The sequence below is a fragment of the Nerophis lumbriciformis genome, linkage group LG20 (assembly GCF_033978685.3).
Source record: "Nerophis lumbriciformis linkage group LG20, RoL_Nlum_v2.1, whole genome shotgun sequence".
Lineage (NCBI taxonomy): Eukaryota > Metazoa > Chordata > Actinopteri > Syngnathiformes > Syngnathidae > Nerophis > Nerophis lumbriciformis.
The window spans coordinates 7701481-7723496 of record NC_084567.2 but is presented as its reverse complement, the minus strand read 5'-3'; the positions used below and the strand labels follow the sequence as shown (position 1 = coordinate 7723496).

Genomic DNA, 22016 nt, shown 5'->3' with positions numbered 1-22016 from the left:
TTAGCTTTGCAGATAAAATGACATTCCGAATTGCCTTACCCTGGATAAATAAAGGTTAAATAAATTATAAATGCATATAAACTAGGAAGTCAGGACGCCGGTGGGTTGCTAAATGTTTATAAACTACATTACCCGGAAGGCTTAGTGCTTTGGCTATATAAATAATATAATTGGTTATGAAGAGTATGTGAAAGTTTGACTTCTACCTTGTCTCCTTCCGTGAGGACCTCCTTAAAGTTTTGAAACCAATCAGAAATATCAAGCAGCTAAAATTAGGTTTTTTTTAATCACTGCTATCTTGAAATTGTTACTAATATTGATGCTGTTGTCGTTAATGTTCATTTTTGTTTCACTACATTTGGATTTGTGTGTCCTCAATTGCTCTCAATTGCTCTGTTTATTGTTGTTCTTAATGTTGCTGGGACAGGTTTGGTTTTGGAATTGGATTGCATTGTTGTGGTGTTGTTGTGTATTGTTTTGTTGATTGATTAATAAATACATAAAAAAAAGAAAAGAAAAAAAAAAAAAAAAAAAAGCAGCTAAAATGCACCAAACATTAATAAGTCTGGAGATTGTTTAGCATTTTTCCCATCATGTTTTGTAACGGATGTACCGTATTTTTCGGAGTATAAGTCGCACCGGAGTATAAGTCGCACCTGCCGAAAATGCATAATAACGAAGGAAAAAAACATATATAAGTCGCACTGGAGCCCGGCCAAACTATGAAAAAAACTGCGACTTATAGTCCGAAAAATACGGTAATGGGTGTAATTTAGAATTTTTTATGGTGATTGAACGTTTTTTTAAATAATATCCACACAGTTTAGTGACCTTATCCGTTGGCATTTTGTGTTGGTTGAATTTTTTTTTTTGTGTGCTATGACTAGAGAAGGTTGTTTGCTTCGGGTCGTATAAATAAAGGCTGCGCATTCGGGACATAATTAAAGATCATTGACCGGGAAAAACTCATGTTGTCCACTAAATGGCGACAAAATGGCAGCATAGAAAATGCGAGCCTTTAAAAATCAACCCAACCTCCCTGCCGACAAGACTCACGATGTCTTGCGGGCCAATTTGAAGACGTCGGTGACCCAAATTGGGCTGTAGTTTTGGACACCCCTGGCTTAGTGCCTTCGACAAGAACCGGAAGTAGGTCTAAGGTACACTAGAGGACAACATTTGTGTAAAGCAATAAAGAGTTGATATTCTATTGCTGTTCCTGCTTCATCTCCATAAGAGAAAACAAACATATATTTTGATCATGCGTGTTTGAGCGCCGTTTAGAGACGAATTGGATTGACCAAAATATGGTGAAAAGTTGCGAGGCTGTGCGTATTTTGCGGTGATTGGTTGAATTTGCTCATTACATTGCAACTCCTAGAGGGACTGACCTAAAGAACAAGAAAGTCACTATAGCTAAATTGAATGTTGCTTTTATGTGTTACAAACCAAAATATATATAAAATGTAATCCTATGTTCCTACAAAAAACTCGTTCTTTAGACGTGGACACTTCTTTTTCAATAACATTTTAAAGTGGTACTTTGGTTTTGGTTAGTACTGTAATTAGTTCTAAAGGGTTTGTTTAAAACTGAATCGTACAAAAACCAAAACAATTTCTCCAAAAGAAATCATGCAAATCCAGACAGCCAAAAATGTTTTACAGAAAATAATTATAGTGTTGCTTGTAGAAAACAATATGAAATACATCCACCCATATACCGCTTATCTTCATTATGGTCGTGGGTAAACTGGAGCCTATGCTGGCTGACTTAGGGCGTGAGGCGGGCTACCACCTTAGACTGGTCGCCAGCCAATTTACGATCATTCATATTCACATTCAATTTAGAGTCTACAATTAACCTAACATGCATATTTTTGGAATGTGGGAGGAAGCCGGACTACCCGGAGAAATGTCCAAAAGGAGATTTGAACCCAGTGCGGCCTACATGCTAACCACTAGGCCATTGTTTGACCTTGTAAAGGACATATACATGACAAATAAAATGGATAAAAGAACATTTAACATCACTTTTAATTTTACTCAAGGTTTTTGTTGGCAAACATTGATGTTGAGTGTGGAAAGAGTTGTGCTGCTGCCTTTTGTTGCCATGAGCTGTAAACAAACTGCTGGCACTCACTTGTTGCACGTCAGTTGCCGCAAACCCGAACCAGTTCCAAACCACGGCCCATACTTTTTTGTTTTTAGGAACAAACTTATCCGACTTGTTCAGAGTAGTCATGTTGTCTCTATGTGCGCATTGCGGCTGTTGTTGCCTCGGACTCAAGCACACGGTGGACAAACAAGTGCGCTAGCAAGAAGTCAATGGAGAGCAGAGTGAAAAATCATGAAACATCCGCGGGTTCTTGAATAGTCTAAAATCCAATGAGTACGATTTAAAGGGGAACATTATCACCAGACCTATGTAAGCGTCAATATATACCTTGATGTTGCAGAAAAAAGACCATATATTTTTTTAACCGATTTCCGAACTCTAAATGGGTGAATTTTGGCGAATTAAACGCCTTTCTTATATTCGCTCTCGGAGCGATGACGTCACAACGGGAAGCAATCCGTCATTTTCTCAAACACCGAGTCAAATCAGCTCTGTTATTTTCCGTTTTTTCGACTGTTTTCCGTACCTTGGAGACATCATGCCTCGTCGGTGTGTTGTCGGAGGGTGTAACAACACGAACAGGGACGGATTCAAGTTGCACCAGTGGCCCAAAGATGCGAAAGTGGCAAGAAATTGGACGTTTGTTCCGCACACTTTACCGACGAAAGCTATGCTACGACAGAGATGGCAAGAATGTGTGGATATCCTGCTACACTCAAAGCAGATGCATTTCCAACGATAAAGTCAAAGAAATGTGCCGCCAGACCCCCATTGAATCTGCCGGAGTGTGTGAGCAATTCAGGGACAAAGGACCCTCGGTAGCACGGCAAGCAATGGCGGCAGTTTGTTCCCGCAGACGAGCGAGCTATCGGCCCTAGCTTCCCTGGCCTGCTGACATCAACTCCAAAACTGGACAGATCAGCTTTCAGGAAAAGAGCGCGGATGAGGGTATGTCTACAGAACATATTAATTGATGAAAATTGGGCTGTCTGCACTCTCAAAGTGCATGTTGTTGCCAAATGTATTTCATATGCTGTAAACCTAGTTCATAGTTGTTAGTTTCCTTTAATGCCAAACAAACACATACCAATCGTTGGTTAGAAGGCGATCGCCGAATTCGTCCTCGCTTTCTCCCGTGTCGCTGGCTGTCGTGTCATTTTCGTCGGTTTCGCTTGCATACGGTTCAAACCGATATGGCTCAATAGCTTCAGTTTCTTCTTCAATTTCGTTTTCGCTACCTGCCTCCACACTGCAACCATCCGTTTCAATACATTCGTAATCTGTTGAATCGCTTAAGCCGCTGAAATCCGAGTCTGAATCCGAGCTAATGTCGCTATACCTTGCTGTTCTATATTGGCATCACTATGTGACGTCACAGGAAAATGGACGGGTGTTTATAACGATGGTTAAAATCAGGCACTTTGAAGCTTTTTTTAGGGATATTGCGTGATGGGTAACATTTTGAAAAAAACTTCGAAAAATATAATAAGCCACTGGGAACTGATTTTTAATGGTTTTAACCATTATGAAATTGTGATAATGTTCCCCTTTAAGGCCTTCAAAAGTCTTCATTTTTTTTCAAATCTTGTATAAAGTCTTCAGTGCGACCATAAACGGTCTTAAAATATGTTATGTTTCAAATAAAGGCATAAACTTTAGTCTTGAATTGTGGGCTTCCTATTTTCCTTTATGTCTTAAATGTTATTTGTTATGGTCTTAAATAAGTCTCAAAAAAGAGACCCTGTTTTTTAAAATTATTTAATAAAAAGAGCAATTTAGATTTGTTCTATAAACACACTGTGGAAGGTGCTTCCTAGCAGTTCCACTGTAGACACAGCACAAGAGCCAAGCGTGCAGTTTTTAACAAATGTTTTAGTGTCCATAGGTTTTATCAAAACTCTTTATCCTCTCTCCCCCTCTGCTCCAGGCCGCTCACTGTTAAAGACAACAGATGATTAGATTAACACGTACCACCTGGGAAATCTAATCACCTGTCAGCTGTGTCTCGCCGTCAACACATGCCCCGCCCCCATCCGATGGTGCTCGTCCTCAGCACCTTAGACAGAGGCGGAGACCTTTGCTCCTGCAGGCGCGCTAGCCACACCTTCCCCCACACACACATTCTGCTAAGAGTAAGATGTAGTGTATGTTTGTGCCATGTGTCATCTTAAGTTGTGACATTGTCTCCTTTCAAACAACTAGTTTTTAAACAAAAAAAAATTAAAAAAAATTGTTTTAATTATTGCTGTTGTTTCTTTAAAAAGTAAGAAACAATGTGACAAGAAAAAATGTCTGTGATAAAATCTGAGATTTTCACAGCCATATGAGCTCAAGTGTGTTTGTGTTGTGTCTCGCAGGCGTCCAGCAGCTAATTGGTCATCCAGAAGAACTTCCCTCTCTGCAAGGGGGGGTCTCCACTTTGAATGAGGAGGTTCCACACCCCCTCTACGTTAAAGAGGAAGATGAGGAACTCTGGATCACTCAGGAGGGAGAGTGTCTTCTCGGGCAGGAGGAGGCTGATCTCACTCAGTTGCCACTGACTATTGTCTCTGTGAAGACTGAAGAAGATGAAGACAAAACACCAGACTCTTTTCATTGGTGTCCTTCAGACGTCCAGGAGGTGGTTGAACATCCAGAAGAACTTCCCCCTCCGCTGTGGGGGGAGAGCTCTACTTTGAAGCAGAAGACTCCACAGCCACCCCACATTAAAAAGGAAGAGGAGGAACTCTGGATCACTCAGGAGGGAGAGTGTCTTCTAGAACCACAGGAGGCTGATCTCACCAAGTTGCCACTGACTGTTGTCTCTGTGAAGACTGAAGATGATGAAGAGAAACCACAAGCAGACAACCTCTTAGCTCCACTATCAGACAGTGAATCTGAAGGCGAGGTTGAAGTACCTTTGAGCAGCAATACAGACTCTGAAGGTGATATGCGGATTCACACTGACAACAAACACTCTAAAAAGAAGAGAGGTAAAAAATGTTTTAGCTGTTCGGTTTGTGCTAAAATTTTTACTCACAGGAGCAATTTGGATAAACATATGAGAACGCACACAGGAGAAAAACCATTCAATTGTTCAATTTGTCCGAAAAGCTTTTCTCTAAAGACTCATTTGATTCAACACACGAGAACACACACAGGAGAAAAACCATTTAATTGTTCAGTTTGCGGCAAAGGCTTTACTCAAAATGGCAGCTTGACTCAACACTTGAGAACGCACACAGGAGAAAAACCATTTAACTGCGCAGTTTGCGGTACAAGCTTTTTTTCCAGAGCAGGGTTGACCCTACACACAATGAAACACACGGGGGAAAAAACATTTAATTGTTCAGTTTGTGATAAAAGCTTTACTCACAAGGGCAGTTTGGCTCAACACGTAAGAACACATACAGGAGATAAACAATTCGGTTGCTCAGCTTGTAGTAAAAGCTTTTCTCTAAAAAGATATTTGACTCAACACATGAAAACACACACAGGTAAAAAGCAATTAAATTGCTCCGTTTGTGACAAAAGGTTTTCTCAAAAAAGAAATTTGACTAAACACATGACAACTCACACAGGAGAAAAGCAATTAAGTTGCTCAGTTTTTGGTAAAAGTGTTTTTCTCGACACATAATGAAAGACACTGATGGAAAAACCATTCATATTCTCTATGAAATTGCTGGATTGCAACCGTTGACCTAAAGACGGTCCCTTTCCAAGATGGCGGGAAAACCTTCAATATACTTAGTTTATTCACCTTTAGCAGCACAGGTATATAAGTGTATTTTAAAGGCTAGAGCTGACTCCACAAACCAAATATCATCCACAAATATGTGAATGTGGTGGAGTGGATAAATACTCTCTTAAGAACAAATACTTTTCTCAGCATTTATAAGTAATATCAAACTGCACTTTTCAGGCTATCTGGTTGACCACAATTGAAGTAACACTCACAGGAAGTAAATGTACAAAAGGTATGGAGGTACATCGTTGCTTTACATCTGGATGGGTCCACAAATTAAGCATTAAGCCACGAAAGACAATGTTGGACTTATTCATGCATCCATAAATGATGTATTTAATGGATGTTAAGAATACCATGACTGCTGTGTGACATGGTGCTGGTTGGCATATAACAAAAGTGATAAATCATACATCGATCTCGTGTATGATGCTAATAACCGCAGCTCTACAACTTTGATTGGTTAAAAACAACAAACAGTATTTACCTCACTTTCCTTTTGGATTACAGATGTTAGGGCTGTACAATTTGGGGCCACAAATTAAATCCTTATTTAATGTCTTTTGAAGACTTGATTTTCGATTGTGATTCCATTTTATTTTTTTTAACTACATAATTTAATTTGTACAGAAATAAACTGACATAACAACAAAAGAAAGGTTATTACTATCATTTAATATATTTATTGTTACTTAATGACTTTTTGGTAAAAAAAAAAATTCTCATTAATTAAATTATTGTGTATCGGTATTTCACTTCTACTGTGTGCCTTGGGTCCATAGCAAAACTGTGTTCCACAAATGGCCCCTGGACCACACTTTGAACACCACTGGTTTACTTGTTTCACCTGGAAGACAAAGTGTAGGCGAAAGAGTGTGTCTAAGCCAGGGGTCGGCAACCCGCGGCTCCGGAGCCGCATGCGGCTCTTTGATCACTCTGATGCGGCTCAGCTGCATACTTGCCGACCCTCCCAATTTTCCCGGGAGATTTCCGGATTTCGGTGCCTCTCGCAGAAAACTCCCGGGATTAAAATTCTCCGATTTTCACCCTATCAATAATAATAAGGGCGTGCCATGATGGTACAGCATTCAGCGCCCTCTACCATCTGTACAAACAGCGTGCCAGCCCAGACTTATGTTGTATGCATCTTCTACATGCACACGCAAGTGACAGCAAGGCATACTTGATCAACAGCCACACAGGTTACACTGACGGTGGCCATATAAAACAACTTTAAGACTCTTACTAATAATGCGCCACACTTTGAACCAAAACCAAACAAGAATGACAAACACATTTCGGGAGAACATCTGCACCTTAACACAACATAAACAGAACAGAACAAATACCCAGAATCCCATGCAGCCCTGACTCTTCCGGGCTACATTATACACCCCTGCTACCACCAAACCCCGCCCCCACCTCAACCCTGCCCCCCCCCCCCCCACCCCCCTCCGTGCGTCGGTTGAGGTGGGCGGGGTTTGGTAGCGGGGGTGTATAATGTAGCCCGGAAGAGTTAGGGCTGCATGGGATTCTGGGTATTTGTTCTGTTGTGTTTATGTTGTGTTACGGTGCAGATGTTCTCCCGAAATGTGTTTGTCATTCTTGTTTGATGTGGGTTCACAGTGTGGCGTATTATTAATAAGAGTGTTAAAGTTTTTTATACCGCCACCGTCAGTGTAACCTGTGTGGTTGTTGACCAAGTATGCCTTGCTGTCACTTGCTGGGCAAGCAGAAGCCCCATACAATGTGTGACTGGGCTGGCACGCTGATTGTAGAGGGTGCTAAATGCTGTACCATCACGGCACGTTCGAGAGAATAGTCACCCTGAAATTCGTAGTCTGCCGGAAAAACGGGGAGGTTTGACAAATATGACGCTGTCAAGCGCCATTCATATAAAACTCGCGGGCCGCACTAACATTCAATTTTCATATTAAGGTGTGGGCCGAGTGTCTGAGACCCTTGGTTTAAACATAGCACAAAGCAAAAAAAAACTTTGTTTGCAGTGTTATTTCATTTTAAATTTCAAAAGATTTTTGTGGCTCCCATTGTTTTCTTTAATTTGTGAAACTGGTCAAAATGGCTCTTTGAGTGGTAAAGGTTGCCGACCCCTGGTCTAAGCCCTTGTCTTCTTAGCGCCCGTAGTAGGGATGAAGGTTATGTTGCTTCCGGAGGTTTTCTGCACGCCTTGCATAGGCTCGGGCTTGTGGTGGCGGATCGCCGCTTGATGCAGCGAATACTTTGCCTTCCGACACTGCTTGATTTTGATTACCGAATAAATACACGACACATGTCACACTCCTCTCTTTCACCTTTAATCCGTACCTCTGCTCGCTACATATAGCGGCAAAGTCACAACATTCGATGAACACAGCAACCATGCACTTTTTTTAATGATGTAGCAAATTTAATTTGTGGCCAAAAATAAATGTCTGTCTGGAGCGCCATATGTTAATAAAGAGTGCTTTCGCAGAAGGACATTATAGAAGAAAATTGTTTGCCGATGTTTTTTTTTTTTATTGATAGAACATTGATGGAGGGATGGATGATGAATCATGTAGCCCTAACCAAAATTATCATGAAATTATGTTGTGACAATGTTGTGTCGTAGTGTTTTACATGCACTTAGAGCAGACCTGGGCAAAATCCGATCCGCGGGCCACATGCATCCCGTTAAGATGTTCAACCCGGCCCACAGGACGTTCTACATAATTTTTTTAGACCTTTAATATAAAAACTGTCGCCGCCATTATGATGTGCAGTGCTGTTTTTAAATTACCGTAAATTTTGAGCTACAGAAAGTATTTCAATGGTCGAAATCTGCGCTTTTGGGTGTTATACGAGTTATTACGCTAATCTATGTCACAGCAGCTCAGGCTTGGAACAAACCAGAGTGGGCGGGGTTTGTTTTCAGAGCAGCCAGCCCGAAACACGTGTGTCAGATTTTTACGTGATATCATATTGTAGGTGTTTGTTACACATTGCATTCATATTTTGACTTTTTTTTTTTAAGTTTTGTTGTGTTTTGCTTAGTCTGAGAAGTAAAAGAGGAGCGACGTTCATCATCATCGGCGGTCACTCGAAGCGAGTATGACGATCCTCCTGGTCGGGGGGTATCCCTTTATGGAGGATGCCTGTGCGTGAATTTGTTTAACGTGGGGAGACTGGTGCACAGACAGTCACCACACGATCCTTGACAGATCCGGGTCAGGGTCCAGTGGCATGGAGTCCAAGACGACTGGGGACCCTTTTCTGCCTTCATCCACCATCCCAGCCGTTGTGACGCTCCATAGGGTTAGCAATCATCCTCCGCCTGTTCCACCGTTGAGGTCTTGGGTCGTTATTTCCCCAGAACTGGGCCCACATGGATGTGGGGGTGCCTTCTTCCGCTATCGCAGCTGTTGTGGTAGTTCTTACAGCTACCGTCTTCCGCCTGCTCTGCCGTTGAGGTCTTCACCGTATCCCTGGCTAGGTGGCAGTCAGGTACTAGGCCTTTGCCAAGGGCCACCTGGGGTAACAGTAGTAAAGGGGGTAACCTCCTGGTGCCCCAAGACCCCATAGAGGAGCCTCCACTGCCGGATGCACTTTAACGTCATGCCCAGTGTCACACCGCGGTGAGGGAAGTCTTGTCTTGGTTTTTTCTGTCTTGTGATTTACATGTTTTATTTTGAAAAGCAACTCCTCTTGTTTCAGATCACGGGTCCTTCCTCTTGTGTCACCAGTCTGACGTCATTCCTGACCCTTGATTGTTTCCACCTGTTTCCCATTACCCTCATGTTCTATATAAGCCCATGCCTCCCCTTGTTCTATGCCAGATTGTCTCGAGCTTTCGTGCCTGTCTTGCGTTCCATGTTCATGTTCATGTTCATGTCCATGTCCATGCCTTGCCTTGTCCCACGTCTACGTCCTTGTTTCCAGAATATCCCACGCTGTAATTTTGAATTAACTTTTTCTCCTCCCTCAGAGCGACTTTTGTTATTCAGCCTTCTTTCTACCGCAGTGGTGAGTTATAATTTTTCCCTAATGATCTTTCCTCAAAGTTTTTGAGTGATTTTTTGTTTACATTTATTAGAGTAGTAAGTTTTATAGTCTTTATTTTCTTCCTCCTGTTGGAGCGTTTTTTTGTTAAAGTTTTTTGATAACAGATACGGTGCTAATTATAATTGTCCTTATTTTTGTATTTCCTCCTTTTGGAGTGATTTTCGGTTTTTCCCTTTTGGAACATTTTTTCGATATCTATTTTGTGATTTCATAGTATTTGAATTTGCTCTGGAGGCTTAAAGAGTTTTTCAAAATAAAAGCTTTATTTAGAATCACATCTCTGCATCTGAGTCCCTTCCTTCGTCCTAGCCTGACACCCAGGACACAACGAGCGACGTTCATATGTTGTTAATATTCAGTGTTTTATTGTTCATAGTTAATATTGTAAATCCCACTTTCTTCATTTTAATATACATTTTGGGTGTCCCATTCAGTAAAAGAACTGTAAAATTCCATTCCGTTTTTTTTAGGTAGTCTGTCATAACTTTTTTTTAGAACTCTATCAAACATTGTGACTTTTGGTATTAGTGTTCCTGAAAAAAGGGACCCAAACACACATATACTGTACAGCAGATTTTTACAGCTAAATGTGTATATATACAAACCCCGTTTCCATATGAGTTGGGAAATTGTGTTAGATGTAAATATAAACGGAATACAATGATTTGCGAATCATTTTCAAGCCATATAATTGAATGCACTACAAAGACAAGATATTTGATGTTCAAACTCATAAACTTTTATTTATTTTTTTGCAAATAATAATTAACTTAGAAATTCATGGCTGCAACACATGCCAAAGTAGTTGGGAAAGGGCATGTTCACCACTGTGTTACATGGCCTTTCCTTTTAACAACACTCTGTAAACGTTTGGGAACTGAGGAGACAAATATTTGAAGCTTTTCTGGTGGAATTCTTTCCCATTCTTGCTTGATGTACAGCTTAAGTTGTTCAACAGTCCGGGGGTCTCCGTTGTGGTATTTTAGGCTTCATAATGCGCCACACATTTTCAATGGGAGACAGGTCTGGACTACAGGCAGGCCAGTCGAGTACCCGCACTCTTTTACTATGAAGCCACATTGATGTAACACGTGGCTTGGCATTGTCTTGCTGAAATAAGCAGGGGCGTCCATGATAACGTTGCTTGGATGGCAACATTTGTTGCTCCAAAACCTGTATGTACCTTTCAGCATTAATGGTGCCTTCACAGATGTGTAAGTTACCCATGTCTTGGGCACTAATACACCCCCATACCATCGCAGATGCTGGCTTTTCAACTTTGCGCCTATAACAATCCGGATGATTCTTTTCCTCTTTGGTCCGGAGGACACGACGTCCACAGTTTCCAAAAACAATTTGAAATGTGGACTCGTCAGACCACAGAACACTTTTCCACTTTGTATCAGTCCATCTTAGATGAGCTCAGGCCCAGCGAAGCCGACGGCGTTTCTGGGTGTTGTTGATAAACGGTTTTCGCCTTGCATAGGAGAGTTTTAACTTGCACTTACAGATGTAGCGACCAACTGTAGTTACTGACAGTGGGTTTCTGAAGTGTTCCTGAGCCCATGTGGTGATATCCTTTACACACTGATGTCGCTTGTTTATGCAGTACAGCCTGAGGGATCGAAGGTCACGGGCTTAGCTGCTTACGTGCAGTGATTTCTCCAGATTCTCTGACATGTTCACAGTGGTGAACATGCCCTTTCCCAACTTCTTTGTCACGTGTTGCTGGCATCAAATTCTAAAGTTAATGATTATTTGCAAAAAAAAAAAGTTTATCAGTTTGAACATCACATATGTTGTCTTTGTAGCATATTCAACTGAGTATGGGTTGAAAATGATTTGCGAATCATTGTATTCTGTTTATATTTACATCTAACACAATTTCCCAACTCATATGGAAACGGGGTTTGTAATTTATACACACATACACCTTGGCCCCCGAGACACATTTTTTTCTGTCAATGTGGCCCCCGAGTCAAAATATTTGCCCAGCTCTGACTTAGAGTGTAAGTTATCAGGTATCCTCTATTTTCAGGGGTTCTTAACCTTTCTGACCTTGGGGTACCAAGCTGCCGAACGTGTCCTGTATCTCGGTCATCAACGATCCACACAGGCCAAACATAAAGGCACTCGGACGAACCAACTTTGGGTGCGTGCAAGAGCTTGGAATTTTACATCAGTATAAGAGAAGACTGTCGTACTGTCAGAGGTAGGTCAACAGGACAGCTATATATATACATATATAGTCAAGGTTTCTGTGGTTTATCCATTATACAGTGCTCAATACCGGGGTAGAGCGGAATATACGTTAGGTCAGGAAATAACAGAGGCTATATCATCCCTACAAGCCTGTTTTGCAGGTTTCCCTGTTTGTCAGGGGATTTTCCTGACCTAACGTATATATATATATATATATATATGTATGTATACATATATATATATTTTTATTTTTTTATTTTTTTAATGCAAGTGTCTGTGACTGTTACATGTGTGCAGAGGTGGGTAGTAACGCGCTACATTTACTCCGTTACATCTACTTGAGTAACTTTTGGGATAAATTGTACTTCTAAGAGGAGTTTTAATGCAACATACTTTTACTTTTACTTGAGTATATTTATAGAGAAGAAACGCTACTTTTACTCCGCTACTTTTTTCTACATTCAGCTCGCTACTCGCTACTAATTTTTATCGATCTGTTAATGCACGCTTTGTTTGTTTTGGTCTGTCAGACAGACCTTCATAGTGCCTGCGTTTCAACAAATACAGTCACTGGTGACGTTCACTCCGTTCCACCAATCAGATGCAGTCACTGGTGACGTTGGACCAATCAAACAGAGCCAGGGGTCACATGACCTGACTTAAACAAGTTGAAAAACGTATTGGGGTGTTATCCTTTAGTGGTCAATCGTACGGAATATGTACTGTACTGTGCAATCTACTAATAAAAGTTTAAATCAATCAATCAAAAGTGTGAAGGAAAAAATACCCTTTTTTTTATTTCAACCGTACATCCCGTCAAACGCCTAAAGACTGACTGCACAGTTCCTGTCTTCACAATAAAAGTGCCGCTCCATCGCGCCTGCGCTTTCAAAATAAGAGTCTCCGAAAGCCAGCGCAAACAAGCTAGCAAGCTAGCAAGCGATGGAGTTTGCCGCCAATGTATTTCTTGTAAAGTGTATAAAAACGAATATGGAAGCTGGACAATAAAGAAGCCAAAAACCAACCACTTTCATGTGGTATTAGACAGAAAGGAGGAACTTTTTTTCTCCTCCATTTGAAAACGTGGACGTTATCATCACTACTGTCTGATTACAATCAATGCAAGTCATCAGAATCAGGTAATACACCAACTTATATTCTTGTCTTCATGAAAGAAAGGAATCTATATGTGTTAAACATGCATGTATATTCATTAAAACACCTTTAACATGTAAACAAAAACGGCAAAATAAATAAATATAAATTATATACTGTATATATCAATGTATGTATATATATATGTGTGTATATATATATATATATATATATATATATATATATATGTGTGTGTGTGTATATATATGTGTGTGTGTGTGTGTATATATATATATATATATATATATATATATATATATATATATATATATATATATATATATGTGTGTATATGTTACTCATCAGTTACTCAGTACTTGAGTAGTTTTTTCACAACATACATTTTACTTTTACTCAAGTAAATATTTGGGTGACTACTCCTTACTTTTACTTGAGTAATACATCTCTAAAGTAACTGTACTCTTACTTGAGTACAATTTCTGGCTACTCTACCCACCTCTGCATGTGTATATAGGGTACATTACATGGGGGTGTGGCCATTGTTACACTGCCTTGTTTCTGTGCCGGCATGATGAGACCAGTTTGTTGCATTTATTTAAAGTGGACATGCTAGGGTGGTAAGTACAGGTTACATCTTTTGGCTGCACTGTTGTATGGTGAGCTGGATGTGACAATTTGCCATGTAATGGCGTGATCAATTTTATTGTTTTTAAGAGTCCATATGTATTTACTCAGCTCTGAAGAGTTTTTGAGTTGGGGCATACGAAATTATGCTGTGTGATTGTTATAATGTGTGTGTGTGTGTGTGTATATATATATATATATATATATATATATATATATATATATATATATATATATATATATATATATATATATATATATATATATATATATATACAGGCACGTGCACACATAGGGCCCTATGGGTGCTTGAGCCCCTGCCCTTTTTTGCCTCGTCTTAAAAAGTGCCCTCTGCCTGTGTGTGGTTTTTTTTTCTGTTTTTTTTTTCTTTAAACAACATTAATAAATTCCTGTCAGGGATGTAAAAAAAAAAAAAAAAAAAAAACAGCGGTACAAAAACTCCACGTTTTCTTGTAATACCGGGTTGTATGAGCCTGCAGCTTCCGCCAGAGAGAGAGAGAGAGGGCGAGTGAGTGAGTAAGTGAGAGGAGAGAGAGCCAGTTACTGCGCCCCTGAGGAGACGTGACAGTGGAGCAACTTGAACCTGTGAGTTATGGTCTAGTCGCCGTCCACTTATTCAGCATCTAATATGTGTAATATTTCAGAAAAACGCTGTATTATTCTATTATTCAATGTGTCAGCTTCTGTTTTTGCCGGACGTCGGAGCACGGCGCATCAATTGAGAGCAGAGCGGATCGTGCGGGACAGGAAGTAGTGTACAAAATACAAAATAAACACCGGGTTAATTTTCAAAATAAAATGCACTGTGTTTACGGCGGATCACATTTCTCTCACAGTAGAGGTTTAGATATAACGTTTATTGTGACTTTGCTATTACTGTGTGGGTTAACAAAATAATAATAATAATGATAATAATAACAACAATAAGAATAAGAATATTGATGATAATGATAATAATATTAATTATTATTATTATAATGGAAGAAATGATGAAAACATATGCCACGATTCCAGTGTCCACTGCCACAGTAGAGACGTCTTTTTCTAAACTGAAGCTGGTGAAAAACTCACTCAGAGGCCTATGCACAGAAGAGAGGCTGTCTGATCTCCTTCTCCTCTCCATTGAAAAAGACGGAGTCATAAATCACAATGATGTGATCAACATCTACAGGGACATGGCCCCCAGAAGGTTGCTGCTTTAAGGCCCCCAGCATTTCATGGAAGCCCTGAATTTACATTGAGGAGCATATTTGGGTATGGGTGGCCTCCATCATACAGCCCTCTACTGGCTCCTGGTCCATATTTTTGGCCCTGTATTGCGTTTCAGTTGTTTAGTCTGAGCATTAAGTGAGAAAGACCATAAGTTACAACTTGATGGTGTTTTCATCAAGTTAAGGGAAGAAGGACAGATTTTCACATTGAAGTTTTTTCCATTTGGGTATTTTTTTTTTTAAATTTTTTCAAAGTTCATGTTGCACTGTTCAATGTTCAATATTAAAGTGCTTATCTTTAACAATAAATAGCCTAATAATAAACCAGTGTTTTGTTGCTTTTCATGTCTTCCAAGCCTATGATAATGTGAATTAACTCATTATGACAATAATTTGTTGACACAAAAGAAATGGCAATCACTTTTACCTACAAAGGACACACAGCTAAGTAGTTAGCTTCCTATTAGCAAATTTTATTTTACATTCATTTCCATATTGTGTAAAGGACCAAAAAAAAAATGTCCTGCCCTTTTCTGACTTTGAGCCCCTGCCCCTCTATAATCATGTGCACGTCCCTGTATATATATATATATATATATATATATATATATATATATATATATATATATATATATATATATATATATATATATTGGTTTTCTTTTCTTTTCTTTTTTCTTTTTTTAACGCTAGAACAGATAATACATATATTTAAAGACAATAACTAAGTATATTATCATTATCAATTTTAAAATGTCAGCTTTTTCTCCAAAATGTTTTATTTTTTTTAATGCAAAAACAGATATTACATATATTTAAAGACAAAAAAACAAGTATATTATCATTATTAATTAAAAAATGTCAGCTTTTTCTCATTACATTCCGATTTGTTGCTCATTTTTTCTTACAGTTTTACCATCGTTTTTTTTTTTTAGATATGTATGTTATTATTTGAAAATATGCAGCGTTTTAATTTTAGCAGACACGTATCAGTTTTGGAGCGGTATCGCCGACACCAGCCTGAGTTTTACTCGGTATCGGATCGGAAAGAAAATACCCGGTAAGTGGTATTGCAAATCACTTACCGGTACTCCACACAACGTGAAAAGAAGGACCAGCACAACAGTTGGTAGTGTAAACAAACTACAGTGACCCCTGCTGGCTGCACAACAAAATTACAATTTAGACATGGTAGTAAACACAACATTATCCCAAAAGTAAGGATCTTAATTGTCATATTCCCTCCATATTTCATAAAAAAAAATCATGTACATGTTGTATAGTAATTCAAGTTATTAAAAACAGGGAAATAATCTAAAAATGAATGACAACTAATTCAGCCAGATAGGAAATATACATATTTCTGAATTTCCATCCATCCATCCATTTTCTACTGCTTGTCCCTTTTGGGATCAAGGGGGGTCGCTGGAGCCTATCTCAGCTACAATCGGGCGGAAGTCGGGGTACACCCTGGAAAAGTCGCCACCTCAGGGTCAACACAGATAGACAGACAACATTCACACTCACATTCACACACTAGGGCCAATTTAGTTTATTATTTATTTATTTATTTATTTATTTATTTATTTATTTATTTATTTATTTATTTATTTTTATTTTTTTTATTTTTTTATTATATATTATTATTGAATTATTTATATTTCTAGAAACGTAATTTAATTAAATTCCATCCATCCATCCATTTTCTACCGCTTGTCCCTTTCGGGGGGTGCTGGAGCCTATCTCAGCTACAATCAAGCGGAAGGCGAGGTACACCCTGGACAAGTCGCCATCTCATCGCAGGGCCATTATTATATATTATTATTTAGTTATTTATATTTCTAGAAACATAATTTAATTAAATTCCATCCATCCATCCATTTTCTACCGCTTGTCCCTTTCGGGGGGTGCTGGAGCCTATCTCAGCTGCATTCGGGCGGAAGGCGGTGTACACCCTGGACAAGTCGCCACCTCATCACAGGGCCAACACAGATAGACAGACAACATTCACACTCACATTCACACACTGGGGCCAATTTAGTTTATTATTTAATTATTATTTATTATTATTATTTATCATTATTATTTTATTTATTTATTCATGTATTTATTTATTGTTTATTATTTAATAATTTATATTTCTAGAAACATAATTTAATTAAATTCCATCCATCCATCCATTTTCTACCGCTTGTCCCTTTCGGGGGGTGCTGGAGCCTATCTCAGCTGCATTCGGGCGGAAGGCGGGGTACACCCTGGACAAGTCTCCACCTCATCGCAGGGCCAACACAGATAGACAGACAACATTCACACTCACATTCACACACTAGGACCAATTTAGCTTATTATTTAATTATTATTTATTATTATTAATTATTATTAATTATTATTATTATTATTATTTATTATTATTATTATTATTATTATTATTATTATTATTATTATTATTATTATTATTATTATTATTTATTTATTTATTTATTTATTATTTATATATCACAGGGCCAACACAGATATTATTTAATTATTATTTATTATCATTATTTATTATTATTATTTTATTTATTTATTCATGTATTTATTATTTATTATTAAATATTATTATTTAATTATTTATATTTCTAGAAACATAATTTAACTAAATTGATTTACAAAAAACACCACAAAGTTTAGTTGATTAAAGTTTGCAACGAGCATGTTTTGTTCAATTAATTGATGAATACAACAGAGGAAATTGTATGAACGACGTTGATGGATACACTTCATTTACATTCATCAAAGTGTAGTTTTCGATTGTTTCATGTTATCTTAGATGTTTTTGCGGACATGTTTTAAAGGAAATAATAAACGGCCTACCTTAAGGGGGAAAAGAATGACGTATTGTAGGAAACGGAAGTTGTTGACTTTTGGCGCATGCGCAAACGGATCGCGCAGCTCCAAAAAAAACATTGGTGGTGACCAAGATGGCGGACTAAGCGGCTGTGTTTCCTGAATAAGTTTAACATTTACGATTCAGCAGTTTTATAGGTCCCCGAATATTTGTCTTTTTAAAGCCAATTAAACGGAAGTTGATTTTGGAGCGATGGCGTGTTATGTGAAGTGAAGATTGAAGACGTGATAGAAGATGGACGACTACTGCTATGCTAAGATGGCGACGTCCGCTAAAAGAGAACATGAAAGAGAATCAACTTGCGGCAAAAAGACAGAAACTGCAGGTGAAGGTGAGTGAGTGAGTGGAAGTTTCATTCTTCGAAAGCTATTTCAAGCCATGAAAAGAGCGTCGAGGAGAAATGGGCTGACTTAGTTGAAGAATGTAAAGAAAGAGCCGCCATGATTGTTAGCTTGAAGAAGGCAGTGGAGTTCACATCAGAGGAGATGAAAGAATGCAAAAGTCAAATGAAGAAAGTGGAAAAGCAAAACAAGCGCTTGTGTAAAGAAAATAATGATTTTGGGGAAGAGTAAGAGATGTGCAGTGTGTGAAGAGAAGACATGTCTACATCAACGTGCAGAGGATTGGAGGTAATAAAGAAGAAGAAGAATATGATTACTGTCAACTTTTGATCGAAGGTCTCCACAAGTGTCGCAGCTCATAAAGTCAAAGAAAGTTACGAAAGCAAATTCAAATCATTTGAATTTTAGTTCTATAAATCCATCCATCCATCTTCTTCCGCTTATCCGAGGTCGGGTCGCGGGGGCAGCAGCCTAAGCAGAGAAGCCCAGACTTCCCTCTCCCCAGCCACTTCGTCCAGCTCCTCCCGGGGGATCCCGAGGCGTTCCCAGGCCAGCCGGGAGACATAGTCTTCCCAACGTGTCCTGGGTCTTTCCCGTGGCCTCCTACCGGTCGGACGTGCCCTAAACACCTCCCTAGGGAGGCGCTCGGGTGGCATCCTGACCAGATGCCCGAACCACCTCATCTGGCTCCTCTCGATGTGGAGGAGCAGCGGCTTTACTTTGAGCTCCCCCCGGATGACAGAGCTTCTCACCCTATCTCTAAGGGAGAGACCCGCCACCCGGCGGAAGAAACTCATTTCAGCCGCTTGTACCCGTGATCTTGTCCTTTCGGTCATAACCCAAAGCTTGTGACCATAGGTGAGGATGGGAACGTAGATCGACCGGTAAATTGAGAGCTTTGCCTTCCGCCTCAGCTCCTTCTTCACCACAACGGATCGATACAGCGTCCGCATTACTGAAGACGCCGCACCGATCCGCCTGTCGATCTCACCATCCACTCTTCCCTCACTCGTGAACAAGACTCCGAGGTATTTGAACTCCTCCACTTGGGGCAAGATCTCCTCCCCAACCCGGAGATGGCACTCCACCCTTTTCCGGGCGAGAACCAGTTCTATAAACAACCCAAAATATATTTTAGATTGTATAATGTTAGATACTTTACCTCATACTTGCCAACCTTGAGACCTCCGATTTCGGGAGGTGGGGGTGGGGGGCGTGGTGGGGGGTGGGCGTGGTTAAGAGGGGAGAAGTATATTTACAGCTAGAATTCACCAAGTCAAGTATTTCATATACCGTATATATATATATATATATATATATATATATATATATACATACAAGAAATACTTGACTTTCAGTGAATTCTAGCTATAAATATATATTTATTTTATTATATATATATATATATATATATATATATAAAATAAATACTTGAATTTCAGTGTTCATTTATTTACACATACACACACATTACACTCATCTACTCATTGTTGAGTTAAGGGTTGAATTTTCCATCCTTGTTCTATTCTCTGTCACTATTTTTCTAACCATGCTGAACACCCTCTCTGATGATGCATTGCTGTGTGGCACGCACAAAAGTGCTTTCATCAAATGCACTAGATGGCAGTATTGTGCTGTTTAAGAGTGTCACAACACTGCTGTTTACGGCAGACGACCTGCTTTACGGTAGACGAAAACGTGACTGCTGTTGTTGTGTGTTGTTACCGCGCTGGGAGGACGTTAATGAAACTGCCTAACAATAAACCCACATAAGAAACCAAGAACTCGCCCTCCATCATTCTACAGTTATAACGTGATTGGGCAGGTACGCTGTTTATATTGTGGGAAAGCGGACGTGAAAACAGGTCAGGTCCGCATGGACCTGGAGGGGACGTGGCTTCCAGCTCGGCCTGAATTTCGGGAGATTTTCGGGAGAAAATTTGTCCCTGGAGGTTTTCGGGAGAGGCGCTGAATTTCGGGAGTCTCCCGGAAAATCCGGGAGGGTTGGCAAGTATGATATATTGTTTAAAAAACACACTTTTGTTAAACTGTAAAAAGTCCAAGTATCATTGTATATTTCAACAAGAAAGTCATTCTTCAGGCGTGGGCAGTTATTTCTGAATAACTTAGGACTTACTACAGTGTAGTACCTCGGTTTGTGTTCATCTGTTTTGTCGTGGAGCACAAGATAGTTTGACATGTCTGGGAACGCCACCAACAGATAATCCTTTAGGACAGTGGTCCCCAACCTTTTTGTATCTGCGGACCGGTCAACGCTTGAAAATGTGCCCCACGGACCGGGGGGGTTTAAGGTATTTTTTAATTTTTTTTTGTCATAAAGAAATACAATCATGTGTGCTTACGGTCTGTGTCCCTGCAGACTGTATTGATCTATATTGATATATAATGTATATATTGAGTTTTTTATGTTGATTTAATAGAAAAAAATAAAAATATTCTTTCTTTCTTTATTTTTTTCTTGGACCAATCGGTCCACGGACCGGTACCGGGCCGCGGCCTGGTGGTTGGGGACCACTACTTTAGGAAGTATAGGGATCAATTATATCACATAGTTAGATTGTTTTACCCAAATCTGACTTTAGCGGTAAAATCTAGACCCCTTGCGTACTCAGATAGCTTGCACACTGTTTGCTGCACGGTAGCCATATTGGTTTGGTTGACCACTGCTTCGTTCACCGGATGTAAACAGGTCAGAAAAAGTCACGTCACTAAATACAAATATATGGGGAGTCCCCCCCCCCACACACACACACTCTTGTAGTTTGTAATATCCCGACTTTTGACAGAAAAAATCTCGACTTTTTGACAGAAAACTTCCCAATTTTTTGACAGAAAAAATCCAGATTTCTGGCAGAAAAAATCGCGACATTTTGACAGAAAAAATCCAGGCTTTGTGTCAGAAAAAATCCTGTTTTTTGAGAAAGAAAAATCTTGACTTTATGACAGAAAAAAATTCTGACTTTTTGACAGAAAAAATCCAGATTTTTTGACAAGACAAAATCCCGATTTTTTTGACAGTGAAAAATCCCGATTTTTTTGACAGAAAAAATCCAGACTTTTCGACAGAAAACGTCCCGATTTTTTGACAGAAAAAAATCCAGATTTCTGGCAGAAAAAATCCCAACATTTTGACAGAAAAAATCCAGACTTTGTGTCAGGAAAAAATCCAGACTTTGTGTCAGGAAAAAATCCAGACTTTGTGTCAGAAAAAATCCAGACTTTTTGACAGAAAAAATCAAATTTTTTGACAGAAAAAAATCCTGTTTTTTTACAGAGAAAAATCTCGACTTTATGACAGAAAAAATTCTGACTTTTTGACAGAAAAATCCCGTCTTTTTGACAGATAAAATCCCGATTTTTTTGACAGAGAAAAATCCCGACATTTTGACAGAAAAAATCCCGAAGTTTTGACAGAAAAGAATCCCGACATTTTGACAGAAAAAATCCCGACATTTTGACAGAAAAAATCCCGAAGTTTTGACAGAGAAAAATCCCGATTTTTTGACAGAAAAAATCCCGACATTTTGACAGAAAAAATCCCGAAGTTTTGACAGAAAAAAATCCCGACATTGTGTCAGAAAAAATCCAGACTTTTTGACAGAAAAAAAAGGACAAAAATAATATAATTACTGGCAACTTTTGGTTGGGAAGTTGAATTTTTTAAAATTATATTTATATAGCGCTTTTCTCTCGTGACTCATAGCGCTTT

The 22016-nt window shown here is 39.2% G+C and overlaps 3 protein-coding genes across 8 annotated transcripts in view; 2 read left to right on the top strand and 1 right to left on the bottom strand.

Annotated features, from left to right (window-relative positions):
* Window positions 1-22016, bottom strand: part of LOC133619862 (uncharacterized) — a 498075-nt gene that overhangs the window by 22574 nt on the left and 453485 nt on the right. The window lies entirely within an intron of this gene.
* LOC133619284 (uncharacterized) overlaps window positions 1-22016 on the top strand; it is a 360072-nt gene that overhangs the window by 14770 nt on the left and 323286 nt on the right. For 4 of the 5 annotated variants that reach the window (XM_061980241.1, XM_061980240.1, XM_061980242.1 and 1 more), the window contains one exon: window positions 4474-6964. The exons of the other annotated variant lie outside the window; for it this stretch is intronic. In XM_061980241.1, coding sequence (XP_061836225.1) covers window positions 4474-5732 — 1259 coding nt within the window. In that variant the 3' untranslated portion in view covers window positions 5733-6964. Of the gene's footprint in view, window positions 1-4473; window positions 6965-22016 lie in introns of those variants that run through there. 5 annotated transcript variants of the gene reach the window in all.
* Window positions 1-22016, top strand: part of LOC133619315 (uncharacterized) — a 329516-nt gene that overhangs the window by 301597 nt on the left and 5903 nt on the right. The window contains exon 1 of one of the 2 annotated variants that reach the window (XM_061980282.1): window positions 18156-18276. The exons of the other annotated variant lie outside the window; for it this stretch is intronic. Coding sequence (XP_061836266.1) covers window positions 18180-18276 — 97 coding nt within the window. The 5' untranslated portion in view covers window positions 18156-18179. Of the gene's footprint in view, window positions 1-18155; window positions 18277-22016 lie in introns of those variants that run through there. 2 annotated transcript variants of the gene reach the window in all.